This window comes from Theobroma cacao, chromosome 1 (assembly GCF_053813885.1).
Source record: "Theobroma cacao isolate CCN51 chromosome 1, ASM5381388v1, whole genome shotgun sequence".
In the NCBI taxonomy this organism is placed as follows: domain Eukaryota; kingdom Viridiplantae; phylum Streptophyta; class Magnoliopsida; order Malvales; family Malvaceae; genus Theobroma; species Theobroma cacao.
Genome location: NC_142639.1, coordinates 37,439,086 through 37,458,489, shown reverse-complemented (window position 1 = coordinate 37,458,489; position 19,404 = coordinate 37,439,086). Strand labels below are relative to the sequence as shown.

At 34.4% G+C, this 19,404-nt stretch overlaps 3 protein-coding genes across 4 annotated transcripts; 2 read left to right on the top strand and 1 right to left on the bottom strand.

Moving 5' to 3' along the window:
• Positions 1 to 1,026: 1,026 nt before the first annotated feature.
• LOC18613706 (HIT zinc finger and PAPA-1-like domain-containing protein) lies at positions 1,027 to 5,187 on the top strand. Of its 2 annotated transcripts, none has more exons than XM_007051059.3 (7): positions 1,027 to 1,574; positions 2,240 to 2,923; positions 3,309 to 3,951; positions 4,060 to 4,160; positions 4,251 to 4,340; positions 4,450 to 4,577; positions 4,666 to 5,187. In XM_007051059.3, the coding sequence occupies exons 2-7, from the start codon at positions 2,300 to 2,302 to the stop codon at positions 4,808 to 4,810; spliced, it is 1,731 nt and encodes a 576-aa protein (XP_007051121.1). In that variant the 5' UTR covers positions 1,027 to 1,574; positions 2,240 to 2,299; the 3' UTR covers positions 4,811 to 5,187. The 2 variants fall into 2 exon arrangements, with proteins under 2 accessions (XP_007051121.1, XP_007051122.1); XM_007051060.3 differs by having other exon boundaries at positions 1,027 to 1,640.
• A 565-nt stretch (positions 5,188 to 5,752) lies between these two features.
• On the top strand, positions 5,753 to 10,527 carry CLPP5 (nuclear encoded CLP protease 5). The gene is made up of 10 exons (XM_018114132.2): positions 5,753 to 5,909; positions 6,003 to 6,149; positions 6,443 to 6,562; positions 6,647 to 6,761; positions 6,857 to 6,949; positions 7,082 to 7,127; positions 7,245 to 7,317; positions 9,540 to 9,574; positions 9,691 to 9,779; positions 10,145 to 10,527. Exons 2-10 carry the CDS (start codon positions 6,022 to 6,024, stop codon positions 10,352 to 10,354), a joined length of 909 nt encoding a protein of 302 aa, XP_017969621.2. The 5' UTR covers positions 5,753 to 5,909; positions 6,003 to 6,021; the 3' UTR covers positions 10,355 to 10,527.
• A 2,085-nt stretch (positions 10,528 to 12,612) lies between these two features.
• On the bottom strand, positions 12,613 to 14,482 carry LOC18613703 (WRKY transcription factor 22-like). Its single transcript, XM_018114442.2, has 3 exons — positions 14,149 to 14,482; positions 13,851 to 13,988; positions 12,613 to 13,573 (listed from the first exon to the last, which is right to left on the bottom strand). Exons 1-3 carry the CDS (start codon positions 14,241 to 14,243, stop codon positions 12,997 to 12,999), a joined length of 810 nt encoding a protein of 269 aa, XP_017969931.2. The 5' UTR covers positions 14,244 to 14,482; the 3' UTR covers positions 12,613 to 12,996.
• Positions 14,483 to 19,404: the final 4,922 nt, after the last annotated feature.

Here is a 19,404-nt window from a genome sequence, read left to right as displayed (position 1 = left end):
ATGGGCCTCCTGCCGTCTATTTTGGAACGTCTGTTCTCCATATGCTGCAATTAGCAAAGCATGATTGATTAATTTTCCAAGCCTAATTAATTCCCATGATCATATTTATATTGTCATTGTTTCAACTGACTAGTTTCAGTGCATTAGTTGATTTTTATTCATGACAATGCTAAAACATGTTTTGTCCACATTTCATTGGTTAAAAAAGATATAATACTTGTGAATTTGAAATAATTTAATTTATTAATATTAATTAAACATATTATTATTATATGTTGAAAATGATGGTTTGGGAAATTGGTTTTCTAAACAAAATCTAATGCCCAAAATTAGAGGTTCATTCTAATAACAATTCTTTTATTGTGATAAGTCTTTTAATCCTTTGTAACGAGAATATTACAAAGAAGTTTGATACAAATATTAATTAAAGTAATTTAAAAGATCAGGACGTCATTTGAAAAAATATTGAAAATTATTTACAGAAGAATTTCATTTGTAAAGAGAATTTCTAATGTTTAAAATGAAATTATTTTATTTGGCAAAATTTGTTCATATTATTACTAATATTTATACATTCTTACACATCTAATGAGACTTATATTGCTTTTTTTAATTTTTTTTATTCCTGTTATTGTTATTCTTATTTTATAATTACATTTTTTATTTCATCAAATTTCAATGCTTAAAATTATTCATACAATGTAACTACAAAATGTTATTATTTTAAATTATTTCATTTTTCCTAAAATGTCCGAAATTTCTTATGCAAACGCACTTGATTTTTTTTTAAAATCTATTGGTTACAATTTAATATTCTCAATAAAAGAAGGAAAATTAAAGCACAAGGACCCACTGGAATGTTGGGAGGGATAGGCTAATAACATAGCGACACGTAACACATAACAAGGGCAAAGAATAAAAAGAGCGAGCCACTATCATGGGCAACGGTGTGCGCAGAGTCTTAGCCTGCGCACACTTTTGCAGCGTAAACCGTGTGTAGTAGTAGTAGATAGAAGGGGGGGAAATAAAAGGCGTTAAGGCAAAGAAAGGAAGGAAGAACGAAAGAAAGAAAAGCGCGCGAGAGAGAGAGAGAGAGAGAGAGAGAGAGAGAGAGAGAGAGAGAGAGGGGACTGAGTTGGGTTGGCGAGTCAAGTGACCGAATCAAAGATCTAAAAATCTAAAATCCCCCTTCCAACCCATCCAAACGAAAAAAAACACAGCGTGGGGTGGTGTGGCAATAGCAAAAAAATGGTGAACAAGGAGATAATAAGTCCTCTTCCTCTCCTTTACCTCTATCTTTCCTTTCCCATTCTCATCATCATTGTTACTACAACAACTATCTATCCTTCTCTAACCCTAATACTTCTTTATCTTTTTAACTTTCGAGCCCCATTCTCTTCTCCTGCTCTACGAAAATCCCATTATTATTATTTTACATTCTCACCTAATCTATTTACCCTCCACCCTTCTCTTTCTCTTCCGTTTCGCTCTTTCCTCCTCTTGTCTCATTCTTTCTTTTTCCTTTTTCTCTTTCGAGGGTTACTCAATTTCTTCTGTACGCCCGTATCGAGAAGGTAAAATAATCGATTACCCGTGGGTTTCTTGTTTTTTCTTTGGGTGACTTGATCTACGGATTTGAGGTGGGTGAATTTGGTTGTCGCTACCGCTGATGGATTTTGTTTGATGGATTGATTCATGTGATTTTGGGTGTGTTTTTATGTGGGGTTTGCTTTTGATTTGATGACAATTTAATTCATAGTGAATTGTGAGATAATATTATTCTCTAATCCTCTTTATCAATCTATTTCTTGCAAATATTTGGTTTTAATAATTTGGCTTCTCTTATATTGGGGATTGGGGCTAATTCCCTTGCTACTGCATTTTGAATTTTTTCAATTTCTTTTCGAGTTTATTAATCTGGATAATTTGATCTATTTGTTTCTGAATGTTCCACGTTCCTTATTTTTTGGCTCCCTATGGTTTACATTGGTGAAATTCCTTATGATATACTATGCTTCTACCGGTTTTCGACCTCGCTATTCTCTGTCCTTAATTTCACTTGATTATGTCTTTAATATTTTTTTTATGGATGTTATTGTAATGTTATATTGTCAATCTTAAACCCTTTTTCTCCAATTCTTTGTTTAATCTGATTTGATGTGTGATAGATTAAGTTGCTTTTGTAGTGATTTGGGATCTATACAGTATAAATCTCATATTTTGATTTTCGTTCTTTTAGGATTAGTGGTCTTACTGGAGCATCCGTCTGGTGAAATTAGGTGATAACAACTTTGTCATCATGGAAGAGTTTTCTGGCACTCGGTTTGATGGCATGAACAATGCTGTCAGGAAGAAGAGGACCCAAACTTCTCGTCGTCCTCGTCCTGACTCGCAGTCTTTTGCTGAAAGTCAAGATCACTCACCCTTGTCATCAACACCTCCTTCAGATGATGTGAGCAAGGTCTCTAGTGATGAGAATGCTGGTGGTGATGCTAATTCAAAGCGGAAAGAGTTCAATCTTAATCAATGTGTTTGGATTTCTCCTGCTGTTGGTGTTGAAGGTGAGAAAACCAATAAAAGAAAGAAAGAAGATGGGGGATTCAATGCGTTTTACAACAATGAGCCTGGGCGAAGTGGGTCAAACAATAAACGTTCTAGTGAGGGTGTTCTTGCCCCTGCTAATTGGAAAAGCACAAGCAAGGCAAAGGAATGGTCAGTATCAGAATCGAGGAATGTGGATATATATGGCGGAAGGAATGGTGAATTTCAGAGTTCAGTGCAAGGAGCTGTTATTGATGGTAATGAAAGCAAGGTTAAAAAAGTTAAGCTCAAGGTTGGTGGCATTACTCGCACAATTCATGCCAACTCAGCAGCTAATGGGATGCCAGGGAGTGGGTCTTCTACCAGGAAGAACAATCTTCAGGTAGTTACAGTGGTTTCTTTTAAGCTTTATTTGGTTAATTATGGCATTTTTATATTAAAAAAGGCTTTTCTTTTGAAATTCAATGTTGGTGTTCCTCTCAGTTAAGTAGGTACATAGTGTTTACCTGATGAAGTTGCATGCCTTATAAATTAGCCTGCTCGAGATTATCAGTTTTTTTTTCTTTAGGTTGAATTGTCACAGATACCCTGAATTGGATCACGTGGGATTTAATGATTTGGTAGTAATACAGTAATGTAATGTATTCCTTGTATGGAAGATTATCTTATGTATTAATGTGCTTTGTCTGAGCGTAATAATTATTCATATCTTTTAGTAACATTTAGAATCCCACATAATCTTATAATTGATTATGTCTTTATTCCAGGGAAGTACTGACGAGGGGCACTCCCCTCCAGATAAAAGGAGTGGTTTGCAAGGAGTCCCCTGGAAAGATTTCTCCAAAGGTGGTTTTAATTTTGGGAAAGAGGATTCTTTGATGGGAAAGACGTCTGGAAAGAATATCTCCGGTAAACAAGGAGACCAAGCTGGTCTGGTTCGTAAAAGCAAGCGGGTCCCTAAGAGACGTGTACTGGATGGGGACTTTGGTGAAGATGACGAGGATGAGGAGATTCGCTATTTGGAGAGACTTAAAACATCAAAGATTAGTCCAGCGTACAAGGAAGATGATGAATCAGGTAAGAAACAGAAAAAACTCTCTAGGGTTTCCAACCCTGAAAATTTTGGCTCTTCAAGGTCTAGCAAAGATGAGAAAAGGAAGCACAGATCAGATAGGATATCTGGGGATACAGACTATGAGGAAGAAGATGAACCAGTGTCTGATAGTGAGCTTGAAGGTAAGAAGAAAAAGAAGCAGAGGAAAGAATCTGTTGATACGTTGATGGAGAATAAGAGGGAAATGACTCTCACAACACGTCAACGGGCCCTTCAGTCAAGCAAAGATGCCTCTTCTGCACCTGGATCAAGCTTAATTGAGTTTCCAAATGGATTACCACCCGCCCCATCAAGAAGTGAGCATTTATTTTTGTCATAGACCTGCCATGTTGAATCTATTGGTTGCTTTTCTCTTTTTCTTTTTTTTTTTTTTTAAATTTTATAGTGATCGTTGTTCATTTTAGAGCAAAAGGAGAAACTTTCAGAAGTTGAGCAGCAGCTAAAGAAGGCAGAAGCTGCTCAGAGACGAAGGATGCAAGTTGAAAAGGCTGCTAGGGAATCTGAGGTTTGTTTCTCTTTTGGATTACCATATTTTTTCACATGTATTTTTAAACCTGTGATACATAAATTGAGTTTGTTTAAATTAATTTTGTAGGCTGAGGCTATTAGAAAAATACTTGGCCAAGATTCAAGCCGGAAGAAGCGGGAAGAGAAAATGAAAAAGCGTCAGGAAGAATTGGCACAGGTACTTTGAAGTTGGAACTGTTGGATTGAAAAGAATGTTAAATGTAATTTGTTTGGCAAGTTTTATTTTACGGCCATGTTGTCTAATTTTCTCGTCTTACTCTATACAGGGAAAGGCTGCCAATGCAGAGATGCTTGCATCAAATACCGTCAGATTGGTCATGGGTCCTACAGGGACAACAGTCACATTTCCCAGGGATATGGGTTTCCCTAGTCTATTTGACTCCAAACCTTCCAGGTATTGCTCATTGCAAAATTTAAGTTGATTCAATTATTAATGTTGGCTTTCTGTTATATAACTATTTCTGGTTTGGTTGGATATTCAGTTACCCTCCTCCACGGGAAAACTGTGCGGGTCCATCATGTAATAACCCATACAAGTATCGAGATTCGAAGTCCAAGCTACCTCTTTGTAGTCTGCAGTGCTACAAGGCAATTCAAGAACAGCTGCTGGCTGAAACTACCTGCTAACATTGCCAAAAATCCAGTACTAATCTCTGTGCTTATGGTAAATTCTGCACATTTATGTCTTGATTCATGTATCAGAGCTTAGTAAAACGGCATAATTTTCAACTTAGGATAGAGAGATTAAACTGAGTCTGTATATCGCTCCCTTATACTTTTGTGGAGCTGCTAGTTCTTTTTTTGAAAGGAGGTTGATTCTGTGATGTGGTTAATATTTTACAAGGCAGGTTGCCTAGAAAGTAGTTGTCTACATGGTACAATGTTATCAAGGAAAGAGCATCCAAGTTTATTTCACATGGAATGCATTAGGGCGACAGCTGCCGTGGGTGTCTCAAGAAATCAACAACTTGAAAAAAAGCTCAGAACATGACTCATTTTTCTAAGGCTCTGCGCTCTACATATATTTCAGAAAATCACTGTGTACTTATGGAAGGAAAATGATACAAACATGAAATTTACTAATATTTTTCCTTTCCTAGTTTTCTTTGCGGTGGATGGATCTAAAACCAATAAAATGTAAATACAGAAGCAAGATCATTGGTGAGCAAATTGTCAAAAGTTGAACAACGCCCTTAATTTCCAAGCACCAAAAATATTGATTTCTTCATAACAAACGTAAGTGAATGATTTGAAAGGCTGTTTTACATTTGACGATCTACATGTTTATTTAACGAATTACGTTAAACTACTCTCAATTGTCGAGAACATGTAATTGAACTCTTACTAATTTCTCTGTTAAAGGCATCTAACCATGCCACAAACATTGGGTTGGACCCCTATCCAAGTTAAGGCGTCGGGCTTTAACTCCTGGGCTGTAACAATAATTATTTTTAGTAGAAAAGTGGCAAAAGCCTATAAATAAATTAATTAGGGAGGACAATATACAGACGATATGCTACTATCTGCTCCCGGGTCGTAACCCGTCCGTAATTAAAATTCGGGTCAAACAAGAAGATTTGTTGCTTCCCTTGGGCAAAAGATATTCAGGAGGTCGCTGTTTCAGTAAAACTAGTTTCTTGCTCCGCTTCACTTCTCTTGAGAGCTACACTACCCTTATCGTTCCAGAAGCCCCCGGCGCCGCCTTAGCCCTAAACTGGGAGATAAGGTCACCTTCCTTTTCTCAACCAATACAACTCCAGAAATACGCCTCTAAATTGGCTGAAATTAGTGTTTCAATTTTGGTTTAAATCTGGTTCAGACAGGTAAGTTAGATAACAATGGCACACACGTGCGTCCCGACATCCGTTTCGTCTCTTCGGTTGAGTTCTCTGCTCTTCTCTCCAAACTCAAGCACCAATCTTGATTCTGACAAGTTATCTCTTCCTTTCCATCCCTTTCGTCCCAGGTATTCTTTTTTATTCCCTCTTTCTCTTTGTCTAAGCTAGGAAACTGTAATATAATTCTTAAATTTCAAGTCTGTTTTGAATTGAACGTTTAAGTCGACATTCTGGAATCTAGGAGGTAGAGTTACCGTTCTTCCAACCGTAATTGAAGTCCGCATTTTGTTATAATGTTGGTTTCTGTGAAGAGGGTGCAAAATAGATTTTGTTTCATGATGTTTTTTTTTTTTTTTTTTTTTTCAGTTTTCACGTAATCGGCTAAGTTCAAAAGAAAGATTTTCTTAATTATAATTTTCAGGAAATTGAAGAAGCTAGTTAGTAATCAAAAGACTGTGATGAGTTCTCAGCCAAAGGCTGTTTACACTGGAGAGTTGTGGGCTTCAGAGACAACCTCTCGACAAGGAATTTGGTCAATAAGGTAAAAATTGGTATAAATTCAACCCTACATTGTCTAGCTGGGTTTTTTTTTCAAAAAAAAAAAATTTACTTTGTAATTATGCAGGGATGATTTGCAAGTCCCATCATCACCTTACTTCCCTACATACGCACAAGGGCAGGGGCCACCTCCGATGGTGCAAGAGCGATTTCAGAGTGTTATTAGCCAACTTTTTCAATATGTATGAATTTGGTTTGGTTGTGAATTTTTGTTTAAAAAGACTTTGGTTTCTCTTGTACCAGGCTTCTTATATTGGTTGTTTCTTTTGATTGTTAGAGAATAATTCGCTGCGGTGGAGCTGTTGATGATGATATGGCAAACATTATTGTAGCTCAGCTTCTCTATCTTGATGCTGTTGATCCTCACAAGGTCTGTTTGGTTCCAGGCTCGCATTTTCTCAATTGCAAACGCATTGGTTTTCTTCTTTTAAAAAAATAAAGAATCTAAAATGTCATTGTGAGTGTTATTTACCTCTTGGTGGTTTTTTTATCTTGTCAACAGGATATTGTCATGTATGTCAATTCCCCTGGAGGGTCAGTTACAGCTGGTAATATACTATCTCATGAGATTCTAGTATTTATATTTGCACTAGTTTGTTTAAAATGGTAAGCTATGGATAATTTTTATAGACTTGCCTAACTTGTATGGCTTTGAATTTTCTTAGGTATGGCCATTTTCGACACTATGAGGCACATCCGGCCTGATGTCTCGACTGTGTGTGTTGGACTTGCAGCTAGGTATAAATTCATTGTTGTAATTATTTCTGTTTATAACGCAATATGTTCACAGCTTGATATGAAACATTGGAAAACAATGGTTTTGAAGCTATGCCAACTTTGTCTATTATTTAAGTATTATTGATCTTAATTTCAAAAACGTAAAGCATGGTATTTGATTCATTCTGATTGATATCTGATCCTTGAAGAGAATATTTCTTAATGTGTAATATACTTTCCTTTTGGCCAAATTTGTTATAATGCTTTAATGTATTTAAGATAGAGGGGGCATATGATAGAGATTGGTTTTATTACTCATGTTCTCTAGCTTAGATGCCTAAGCTTTGTGTTAGTACTTGATTTTAGTTAATATCTACTGTAAAAAATTATTTTACAGCATAATATTGTACAGAGAATAATGAGAACAACTATTACGAGTGAAGCATTACTTCGCATAGAATAAATATTTCACGTTGAAGGTAGTGAAAGTAATGTTGAATAAGTGGTAGGGTTTGCAGGTTATTTTCATCTTATAATGTTTAAGAGAGTTTGGTTTGGTGGTTCAAATGTAGAGGTAGTTAAGAGGTTTTCTTTTGACCTGTTCCGGAAGTACAAGTGTTTTTCCTTCTTATCTTTTTCTCTTGTACCTATTCACGTACACCTTTTTCCCTTAAGTTATTCTCGTATAGCTTTTCCTGTATACCTCTTCCATTTACGTAAATCTCATATATTATTAACAGTCATAAAATCCATTACTTTAATAGTTACATAATGGATTTCTAACCGTTACTCAACATTAAAAACTCAGTAATGGTCACCCAATATTAAAGTCGCTTTAAAACCTATGCTTGAGTAACTGCCATTTCCGGCACTATATATAAAGCCTTCAAAATTCATTTCAGAGACTTTTTTAGAACTACCTTGTTCTCACGCAGAGCTTCTCTCTAATTCTCTTCTACCTTCTGATTCTCGACTTATTCTCTTCTTCCTACCACGACACTAAGTACTTCAGGAACTGTTCTGATCTTTCTCTCTGCTGTCTCTGGTACATCTTTTACTTGTTTGTAACGCTTTCTCTCCCTATTACAAAGAACCTTTTTATATTTTGGAGTACTTTGGGAATTGCTCCGATTTTCCTCTCCACCATCTCCGATACATCTTTTACTTGTTTGCAACGCTTCATCTCCCCATAACAAAGAACCCTTTTACACTTTGTATGTTAAAGCCACATTTAGTTTAATCCCCACTCTGGAAGAAGAGGGGTTATGTGCATTCTGTTTGGTGTCCCAACTGCCAGAACATTATAGGTTTAAGGCCTAGTTCTAGCTTGTATGGCTACGTTGTGCCACATTGCATACACTAAGTCTCAAGTGTACATCATAATAAATAATAATGGATTTATGAGTGCTAGCGGTTAGGTGCTGGATGGGAACTATTTCTTGGCACAGGGGTGGGTAAGGGACAAAGGAGTAGCCCCCCAGTATGAGGGTGGTAAGGATGGGTGAAGGATTTGGGGGATGGGTTGGCCTAAACTGCCCGCTCCTTTTGCAGAAAAACCCTACCCTGATCTTGGCAGGTCAGCCTGGAAACCCAACAGGTGGGGTTAAAATTGCAACTTTTAGTTTGCTTTTTCGTGTGATTTATATCTCTCTAGAATTAATTGTCTAATAACTTGTCCTAGTTTTCTCTGGTAATAACTGAATCTACAATTTGGGTTTAGCTAGTTATAACATTAGTTACAGAGCCAAGGCCGGTCTCTACTTGGCTGTGGATTGCATTCCACCAAAAAGCTGGTGCTTAGTTCTGTGTGAAGTGTTTAAAGCATTTTTATTAATGGAATTGTGCAGCTGTAATCATTGATTACTTTCTGGCAATTTGAGATGGATGGTATAAGGCAGTTCCAAGAATTTTGTGAATCCCTTTGTTTTTCCTATAATCTAGAAGACTTTATAATTACGCGGACAATGGTGTGAAAAAATAATTTTAAGTTCTTTATGTAATTGTTACCAGATGCTTGGAAGTTGAGTATTGGTTTATAGCTTGAGTTTTTGTTAATTATGACAAAATAATGTTTTTAGTGCAAAAGCCTAATGATTGATTATTAAAAGTTGCAAACCCTTTGATGTGAAATACTTTTCTAAATTAAGATGTTTGTGGTTGTTCCTGGGAATAAGAATTTCTATTTGCCTGTGGATGCAATTGTTTGCTATTAGTAACGGATATATTTTGTTTTTCATGAACAGTATGGGAGCTTTTCTGCTTAGTGCCGGAACCATAGGTATCTAATGCTTGTGATCTGTACCATTCAAAGCTTCGTTGTGTGGTGTAGTTGTTTCCCCCAGTCTACTAAATGTGCTCATCCCTTTGTGTGTATTTTTTTTCCCAAAACTTCAGGAAAACGATACAGTTTACCTAATTCAAGGATAATGATACATCAGCCTCTTGGTGGAGCTCAAGGAGGGCAAACTGATATTGATATTCAGGTATGTATTTTTCTTGGCAAACCTCATGTTGTTTAAATTTTAAATTATCTGCCTCCCCTAACCCTCTCTGCATAAATCAGATACAATGAATTGTATCTTGATGTTTATGATACGTGACAGCCAAGCACTAGTGAACATGCCTTTTTGCTAAACTTTTTTTTTTTTTTTCGGTGGGTTTTGGGGGGATGCGAGGGCTTGTTAAACTTTGTTATTAAGAATGCACCCAATTTTTTTCTTTTAAGAAAAAGACTAAACAGTGCACCAGTGGGATGCTTTCATTTGGATTGTTTAACTCCTTTGTGTGTAGCTTCATAATTTTTGTTCAGTTGTTATACAGTACCCTGACTAGTAGACATGATTGTCAGGCAAATGAAATGCTGCATCATAAGGCAAACCTAAACGGGTATCTTGCCTACCACACTGGTCAAAGTTTGGAGAAGATTAACCAGGATACTGACCGTGATTTTTTCATGAGCGCAAAAGAAGCCAAGGAATATGGACTCATTGATGGTGTAATCATGAATCCTCTCAAAGCTCTCCAGCCGCTAGCTGCTACAGCTGATGGTAATGAATAGGTTAGTTTAGGTTCTTTTTTGCTATCAATGACGTAGCTCTATTGTAGAGATAACCGGAAATGATTGCCCAGTTTTTCGATTGTCTCTTTGGATACTGAATAATGATTATATTTCTGGTGATAGCAATATGAATTTTGATGTTAATCATATAACAAATATTAAACCTTGAGAAATCGGTGAAGCTTTTTACGGGGTGTGCTTGTTCTCGAAGAAACCTCTTTTGCTGCAGAGATTATTTTTCGACATGAAAATCTAGTTCTAATCGATTGCACTATCAGCCAAAGCCTTCGTTCAATTTGTTACTTCATATAAATGTTTCCTGGATGTCGTCTTTATCATTATCCCAGAAAGCATCGATATTAAGGGTCTAATTGATCCATTTCTTTTACCAAGTTTATCAGCTAAATTCTCTAGCATGTATGTAATAGATTTTAGGCTTTTCATGAACTTCCATTTGGTGATAACCCGATTACCCTTTAATCATTGAAGTGCCTTACTAATGTATGGTTTTTGTACTTAATTAAGATATTTTTTTATTTTATGTTAAATATAATATTCGGTGGAACTGAATTCAATCCATTGAAAGCGCCTGCAAAGGCATCAAGATTGAATTCGGGGTAAGCAGCAGAGTTAATCTAACTTCAGATTTTTTATGTGGCGAAACCATTGACATGCCATGGAGGACTGCTGTAAACCTGGTGAAAAGTGAAAAACACTGTTACTAATGGGGCGACTTAAATTGATGTCAGGTTTGGACAAAAGACAATATATATACACGTATACATAAAAGAAAAGAGGTGACATGCTACAAACGTCGGGTGCAGATTGTCACACGAACAGTAATCAACAACGGAAGTTGATAGTTCCAAAGATCACTACATGACCGCCTCTTTCTTTTTCAGCCGTGACATGACCATCCAATACATGATTTTTGTTCTTGACTGTTGCTACCGTACAGTGAGTCTAAAACAGAAAAGTTCAACACTATCTTGATGGCATTATTGTTTTTTGACAATCAAATGTGATTGATGAATTCTAACCAGATCTACTATACTACTTGCTTATATACAGTAGTTTTGAAGTTTCTCCTCTTCTTTTAGAAAGAAGGTCTGGGGCAGCATCTGACAGAAGTCCAAAGTTCAAACTGTCGTTAAAAGGGAAAGCCCTAGCTAATTAGATATAATTCTCAGATTATCCAGATCTTCAATCTGTACAATATTTGTAGGGACGAATAAGGGGAAAGCATGGGAGTTTCCTTACCTCAAACGCAGAGGTGGCCAACCATATAGACAATTAGTCATATTGAACAGCTTGTAGATCATTATCAGGAAAGGGAGAATCTCCAACTTTGCTGCAGCTGGAGCTTGAATAAAGGGATTTTGACAGTATGATTCTGTCGTATTTCCTAATTGTTTTATATTGTTTGTATAAGTTTTGGTGAAAGGTGGTTTTGTTGTCTTTTGAATAAACAAATTTCGGTTACCCAAAAGCAGAAATAACCCTCAAGAAAAGTAAAGATGTCCCAATTATTTGCGCTCTCAATGATTCGCCAAGCTTCCAAAGAGTTGATTGGCTCACACAGCTGGGGTTTAAATCAAAGGCCTCTCCAAAGGGTATTAATTTCCTTTGTACCAAAAAATAAAAATCACATAATTTGGGAGTTAAAAGTAAGAATAAAGATGAGAAAATGAACAATGGGGCGTGGAACATTATCCATCAAACGTACACGGCGGTCGAAATCCAAGCGAAAATAACCTTCACATAATAGTCTTCTTTTCAAAGTGAAAATAGTCATACCAGTATTTATCTTTTCGTGTCCTTTTCGCTTCTAGACTCGATCTGGTGGAGTAATTATTGTTGGCAGGGCAAACCCAAATAGAAATAAATTAAAAGAAAAATTCTTTTTATTTTTCCGAGTTAAAATCAAATGACGTGCATGCATACGACATGGGAATTTGACAAATTTGAGACTCTGTGGGTGTGTCACGCCCAAGTCTCACCCCCACGAAAGGGGTTCTTGGGGTTAGTTTGGCATTATGTAGAAGGAATCTGTAACTCAAAAATCCACTAGGTAATCCAAAAAGTAGGCCGTATACTTTTCAGGGGACAGATTCCGGAACCTGATCTAAATCTCGCAACCCAGAGGTGAACAAACAAGAAAAGGCCGAACCTATCAAGTATCCGAACCCCTTACAACAAGAAAGTTAAACAGGAACCAAAAACAAGATAAAAAGAGCTACCACCAAACAAAGCTCTCGTCGCGTGAACCTCGTGGCTTCATTAATTAATACTTAATGTACAAAAGAGCTAGCACCCAACAAAAGTAGCCACCGTCTATCTTCTCTCTCTTTGGGGCGTGCGTGTGTGGTTGTGTCTGCATCCGTTGGACTTGATAGGTTTTCCCCGTTCTGCCAAAAAGCATTTTCATCCCAATCTCCCAGATAAAAAAAAATGACAGCAATCCACAAACATTTCATGCCAAAGTGCCCAACTTTCTCATTTTGTGAACCCTCAGACAAGAAAAAGCAAGAAAGGTAAAAAAAACTAGGATGATGCTGAACTAGAGCCACTCGTAGTGGGGGCATAATCACTTCATTATAAACATCCTAATTACATTTTTCCAAGTCTGAGAAACACTCAGATCAAGAAGGGACAACAGGAATTCCTTCATCGGAAAACTTGCTTCTCATTAAACTTGTGAAAGCTGAAGATATGGGCAGTTCTTCAAGTTCATCAAAGAAATCATTTTCTTCTGATTTTGGTGTTGAAGATGTTGTTATATGAGGGCAAGACAGCGGCTCTTCATCCAACAGAAACCCCAGGTTGTCGTGGGTTTTCACTAGATTCCCGGTGAAAAGATCTTCTTGGTTAATTATAATATTTCGGGGAGAGCTTAATGGGGATTGTAGATAGTGAAAATGCTCTTCGATTGCATCTTCATCACTGCTCGTTTTGATGGGTTCATTTTGTACTTCTTCAGGCTCTTCTTGTTGTGGATCTTCTGGCAGCTGTTGTTGTTTAGGAGTCGGGGGCTGATCATCACCGTGGTCGGTTTGGGGTTCTTTTGGCGACTGCATTAGGTTGGTGGTGTGGAGATCAGGGCCTGGGTGGTTATGACTAGAGGTGTAAGTGATGATGAGCATTGAAGCATCTGTTCTGCATCTTTCTACTTGCTTTTTGGCAGAACAACCCTTTGATGTACTGCACCTGTAATAGCCCCTGCATGATGAAACATGAAATTTTGTGAGAATTCTTGATGGGGTGAGGTGGGATGGGACAAAATGAAGAGAAAACGACATTCTTGGCTAAACTTTCAGGTGTAGAGGAAAAGGAAATTCACTTCAACTACACCAAAAACATTTGTACTCGGAAGAAACAAGAGCCAAGGAGGGATGAAGTATTGCTTCTCTTGGCTAAGTAAAAGTTTGTGAGCTCGTAAGGATTAACAACTTTTGAAGATAGAAACGCAGAAATATCATTAGAAGAAGATATACACCTAGGATAAGGAGATCCTTTGATAGGTTTTTGCCCATATTTCCTCCAGGACCATAAATCAGAAGGCGGCCCTTCATTCTTTAGCTTTCCACTGTTCTCGCCTATCTTCACCGTGACAACCGTCTTCTCAACCACCTTCCTGGGTAATATAGAACATGAGAAAATTTAGAAATGTTAGACAAACTTAAATGCATGAAGGGGCACCCTGAAATGAACCAATGCCATAGATTTTAAAACTGTAAGCTTCCTACAATAGCAAGCGTTGAAAAGGAAAAGGGAAAGAAATTGACTACACCAACCTTCTTTTGGATGCCTGAGATTCAGATGGTCTGAGTTCTGATTCTTCTGAAGCCTTTGAGTCCAATTTTGGAGAGACAGAAGCATCCATGACCATTTTCCGTGTCCTGCTGCTACTTTTTTTTTTTCTTCTTCTTCTATATTAAGCCAAAAGATTAAAAGAGACAGGCAGAGTTGTTTGGGGATTCAATGAACTTAGAATAATAGTCATAGGAAAAATAAAAACCAAAGGATTAAGATCAAGAGCTCCGATTGATTGTGAGAGAGAAAGAGAGAGAGAGAGAAGAGAAAGTTAAAAGGGAGTTCGGCACTATGACAAAACCCCCAACTTGCTTCTCACTTTCTTGTCACTCATTTAATATAAAGTTATTAGCAACTATGCATAAATCACCACTCAACATCACCCTCCACCCCCACCCCTGCCATAAAATAAATCATCCACACAGTTGCAGCATATAAATGTGTAGATATTTCATGGACACAACACGCCGGCCCCATCTTCCATTGGCTCGAGCTAGTTTGGGCCAAGTCCTTTGCCCACACACAATCAATTTGCACTTGCCACGTGGATATTACCACGATGAATCTGCCAATCCAGAAAATTATCTTAAACCAAAATCGTGGATGCAGACACGTTTTCAAGCCTCCCCAAACAAAAGAATACGAGTTGCAGTTGGATTTTGCTGGAGTTGGTGGAAAGAACATGTCATAGCACAAGTTATATAGATAGATATCTTCCGTTACTGAACTATTAATAAGGCAGCACTGCTGGTCAGAATTCAGATCACTGTGTTGGGATTTCATTTCACTTTGGATTTAGGCTATAAGCTCAGCAAAATCTTACTCTTTGTTCTTGTGCACATATGGGCGTAATCATAGCCCTCTTTTTGTTTTTCTTTTTCTCTCATTTCCTCTGCAGGGAAATGGAGCAGGTACGTTTTGCTAGAGGCGGCGCAGCCAAGCTCGAGCTCAATTCAACTGGTTCACAGCATTTACGCAGAAAGTTCACATTTAAATCATCAAAACTTGAAAATTTCTTTTGATTTGTCCTGAATCTAAAGGAAGACCAAAATAGAAATCACATCCACAAGTTTGGAAGCAGATTTTAAGCATGAGCATGAAACATGCTACTGCATCTTATTTAAAAGAATTTTTCTGTACGGATATTCAGCGGTCATAAAATTATTAAATTTTGGGAAGAAAATAATTTCAGATTACAATTTATGTGAATCAGGCCATTGGATTGACGAGTAAAACGTGAAACAGGCCAAAATTTGTGTTGAAACTGTTGTAACACAAGAAAACTTGTGGGCCAAAGCTGGGAGAAACTTGGGACCCGACAAAACTAGACATGTGCTTATCTGAGCAGTGGAGGTTAGACTAGGAATTACAAGGTTTTTATTTTTCTATTTATTTATTTGGGTTGGAAGAAAGAATTAGAAGAGTTCAATAGCAACCTTCTTCGTTGGAATCCCGGATTAAATAAAAGGTTGGGGTTGTTGGAGGTTGGTTATCAACATTGTCACCACTTCCAACCAAACCAATGAGTTCAGTTAACTCTGAAAATAAATAAAAATTCACAGCTGAAACCAATAACCAAGTATTCCCCGTCGCTTTTCAAGTATACAGCCACCTGCCTTTGTAAAGCAGCAGTTTTACAAGAAAATGATCTGATGTGATGCCAGGCTCAAACTAAGCAATAAGAAAGAGGGAAAACAATTTCTTCCAGGAAAATTAACATGTTTAAAAATGTGGTAAGTTTGATGGCCAAAAAGAAAAGGAAAATGTGGCAAGTTTAATCTACGAAGATAAATTCAGTCTCCCTTGATGTGGATTCTAAAGTGAAGGCGAAATCTTTGGTTTGATCCCATATCTCAACAGGAAAATTGCTCGTGAATTGAGCTCACTGAATTCCTTTCTCCTGTATCTAATGTAAGGAAAGTACGCAATCTCTAGGCCGAATTGGAATTTTGATTAGGCTGCGACATGTTGATAAGTGTAGGCCCAAAGCCTAACGACTCCTGCTTGACATCGTCTCTCTCTTTTATCTTTTAGAGCAAGTTTGATTGGCAGAATATAACGAAATAAAATAAAATAAATATTTTATAAAAAAATGATAAGATATAAATAAAGTGAAAATATTATTATATATTCTGTGATAATTAAATAAGATAAGAATTCAATAAAATGTTATTATATAGTTTGGTTAATGAAATGAAATAAAATAAGATTTGTTATTATGATTTATTACAATATTTGGTTAGTAAAAATAATTTTAAAATAATAAAAAATTAAGTGATAAAAAAAATAAAAATATTTTTTATTATAATATATAATTTTTTTTATTTTATCTTAAAATATTAATAATTTATAATTTATTTAAAAGATTAATAAATAATAATTTAAATATTAATATTTTATTTATAATTAATCATTAAAAATTAAAATACTAATATTTTATTTATAATTTAAATATTATTATGATTAAAACATTAATAATTTTAATTAATTTTCAAATTTAAAATTTTATAATATATAATTAAAAATTTAGTTTTTATTATAATAAGATTTATTTAAAAAAAATAACCTTTATAAAATTTTGTAAAATTTATACCAAATTACAAAAATAAGTAAATGTTTCTTTTTTAATCATTTAATTTTTATTTTCATTAAAATTTCAAATTTTTAAAAATTTATTATTCAAATATTAGTATAGTTTTTTTATCTATTTTCAATTTCTAATTTATATTTTAATTAAAAATTTAAAATATTAATATTTTATTCATAATTTAAACATTATTATGATTAAAATATTAAAACTTTTAATAAAAAGTATTTTAATTTTATCAATTTTAAAGGCTATTCTCTGAATCATAGAATAACAAATACCATGAGAGGGTTGGGACTTGAGATTACTTAAACTTTGTTTTTGGAGGATTCCGGAGATTGGCTATTATAAGAGAATAGCTATTTGCCAACCAAATCTAGAAGAAATAATATATAGAAATAAGGTATTCCCCGTACCAAACATACCAATTATGTTTTAAAATAGTCTTGAACTGTTTAAGTAAATGCGAATACATTTTATTCTTCTATTGCATTTAATTAACCATTTATATTTTTATTTTGAATCATATAAAACTTTATAATTAATGGTTGACTAATTAATTTTAATCAAAATATCATTTGTCATTTTTATATCACATGGCACTAATGTGGAAAGTGAAAATAATATATAATAATACCATTATGCAATATCAAGGTGTCATGTCATTATTCGTTATAATATATCAATATATCATGTCAATATTATATGATATAAAATGATAAGTAATATTTTGATTAATAATAATTAGGTTACTATTAGTTATAAAGACTTATTTAATCTAAAATAAAAATATAAAAACTTAATTGAATATAATAAAAAATTATTTAAATTTTCTTAAATAATTTTTAGAATTTTTTAAGTATTTTTTGAAACTTTTCGATTTTAACTTATAAACAAAAAATTAACTAACAATAACTCAAATTAAAACTTTTTGGTATTTTCTTTCCTAAAAGAGTTTAAAACGCGTAAGGTTTGTAACATTTATATCAGTAAGACTTTAATGAAATTAAATTCATTAATTAAAAACTTAAATTTTCAAAATAACTTTTTGAGATATATTGATAAAAAGAAATGTACAATGTTAACATGCATCTTCAAACTATCATTATTTTATGAGTGTGACATGTACACAAAATATATATAAAGTAAAAAAAATGATATTAATTACATAAAGTTTATAGATAATTAGTATTATTTAAATGTAGACATTGAATATTTAAAAGTATTCAAACTAATAACATTATCAACTGTTAAAATACAAGTGAACGATTACTACATTTTTTAGGTTAGAGAAATTAGATTTGAAAAATCATGCACATTATCTTTTATTTATTTTTATAATTTACTTATCAATTTTTCAATGGGTGAATTGCTGAAAACTGGAAAAAAAAAAAAAAGGCTTAAAAGCAAGATATAAAATAGAAAACTCCCAGTTAAAAAAACCCAATAGTGTATATATGGGTACTTGCATCAATATGTTGATGGTCGCCCTTCGGCCCCTTCCATGATTGCTGCAAGCAAAAATTTGAAGCAGTTGATATGGAGACATCCGATCCAATAAGTTTCATGTGCAAGTCACAGTCATTTTTATCTATTCCTAGACTTAATTTTGCTCCAAGCATGACTAGTCAACTACAATTTTTCAATATTCTTTGCGTAAAACTTCCATCTGCTGCCTCTTGATCTTGACTAAACCTCAGAAGTCACAACCACTCTACTCCTTAAATCTGAACAAAAATAAATGAAATCTCTGAACGAATTGTACTGGAATTTGGAAAAAAATAAATAAACCAGATAAACTCTATAGAATCCTGACCAACGTCATAAATTTTTCCCATGAAGCTACAAAAATAATTTATTGGCAGACAAAGAGGGAGACGATGCATTAATGGTCATCTCAAAATGTAAGTATTATTTTAGAGCATGTTTGGTTTGATTTTTTTTAAACTTAAAAGTTATTATAAAATTTTTATAAAAAATAATAATTTTTAAAATTAAGTTAAAATTATTTAATAAATTTATTTTTTATAATTTTTTTTTATAAATAAGCTGTTTGATAAAACATCTTATATAAATTTTAATTTTGACTAAAATTACTATTAAGTGTATTTAATAAATCAAGAGAAAAAAATTGAATCAAATAAAATAAAGATGAGTGTAAAAAAAAATAATTTTTCCTATAATATTATGAATTGTTGAAAGATAAAAGAAGAACATAAAAAATGTTTGTTGCTATATTTTAAAGATTGGTTTGAAATTTATGATTTTGGAAGTCGAACAAAATTGATGTTATATACAAAGAAGAAAGCTCAAAGTGATATTAATAATATATCCAACTAAGTCAGGAAAATTTTAATCATTGATTTGTCAACCCATTTTCCTATTGAAATCATCAACGTTATTCCATGCAAGTTTATCAAGGTCTTGATGTCCTCTCCTCCATGAACAAAAAGGTTTTGGTTTTTATATATATATTTTTTAATTTTTAATGGGTTATTTATTTTGTCAAGGAATGTCATATGAACTGTTTAGTATTGTTAGTTCAAATGTTGAATTCATTGTAAAGAAATTTAGGAATTCTGCAATTTTTATTGTCAAAGGAATTAAACTCTATTTCAATTTTTTTTAGTGCAACTTATTGTTATACTTA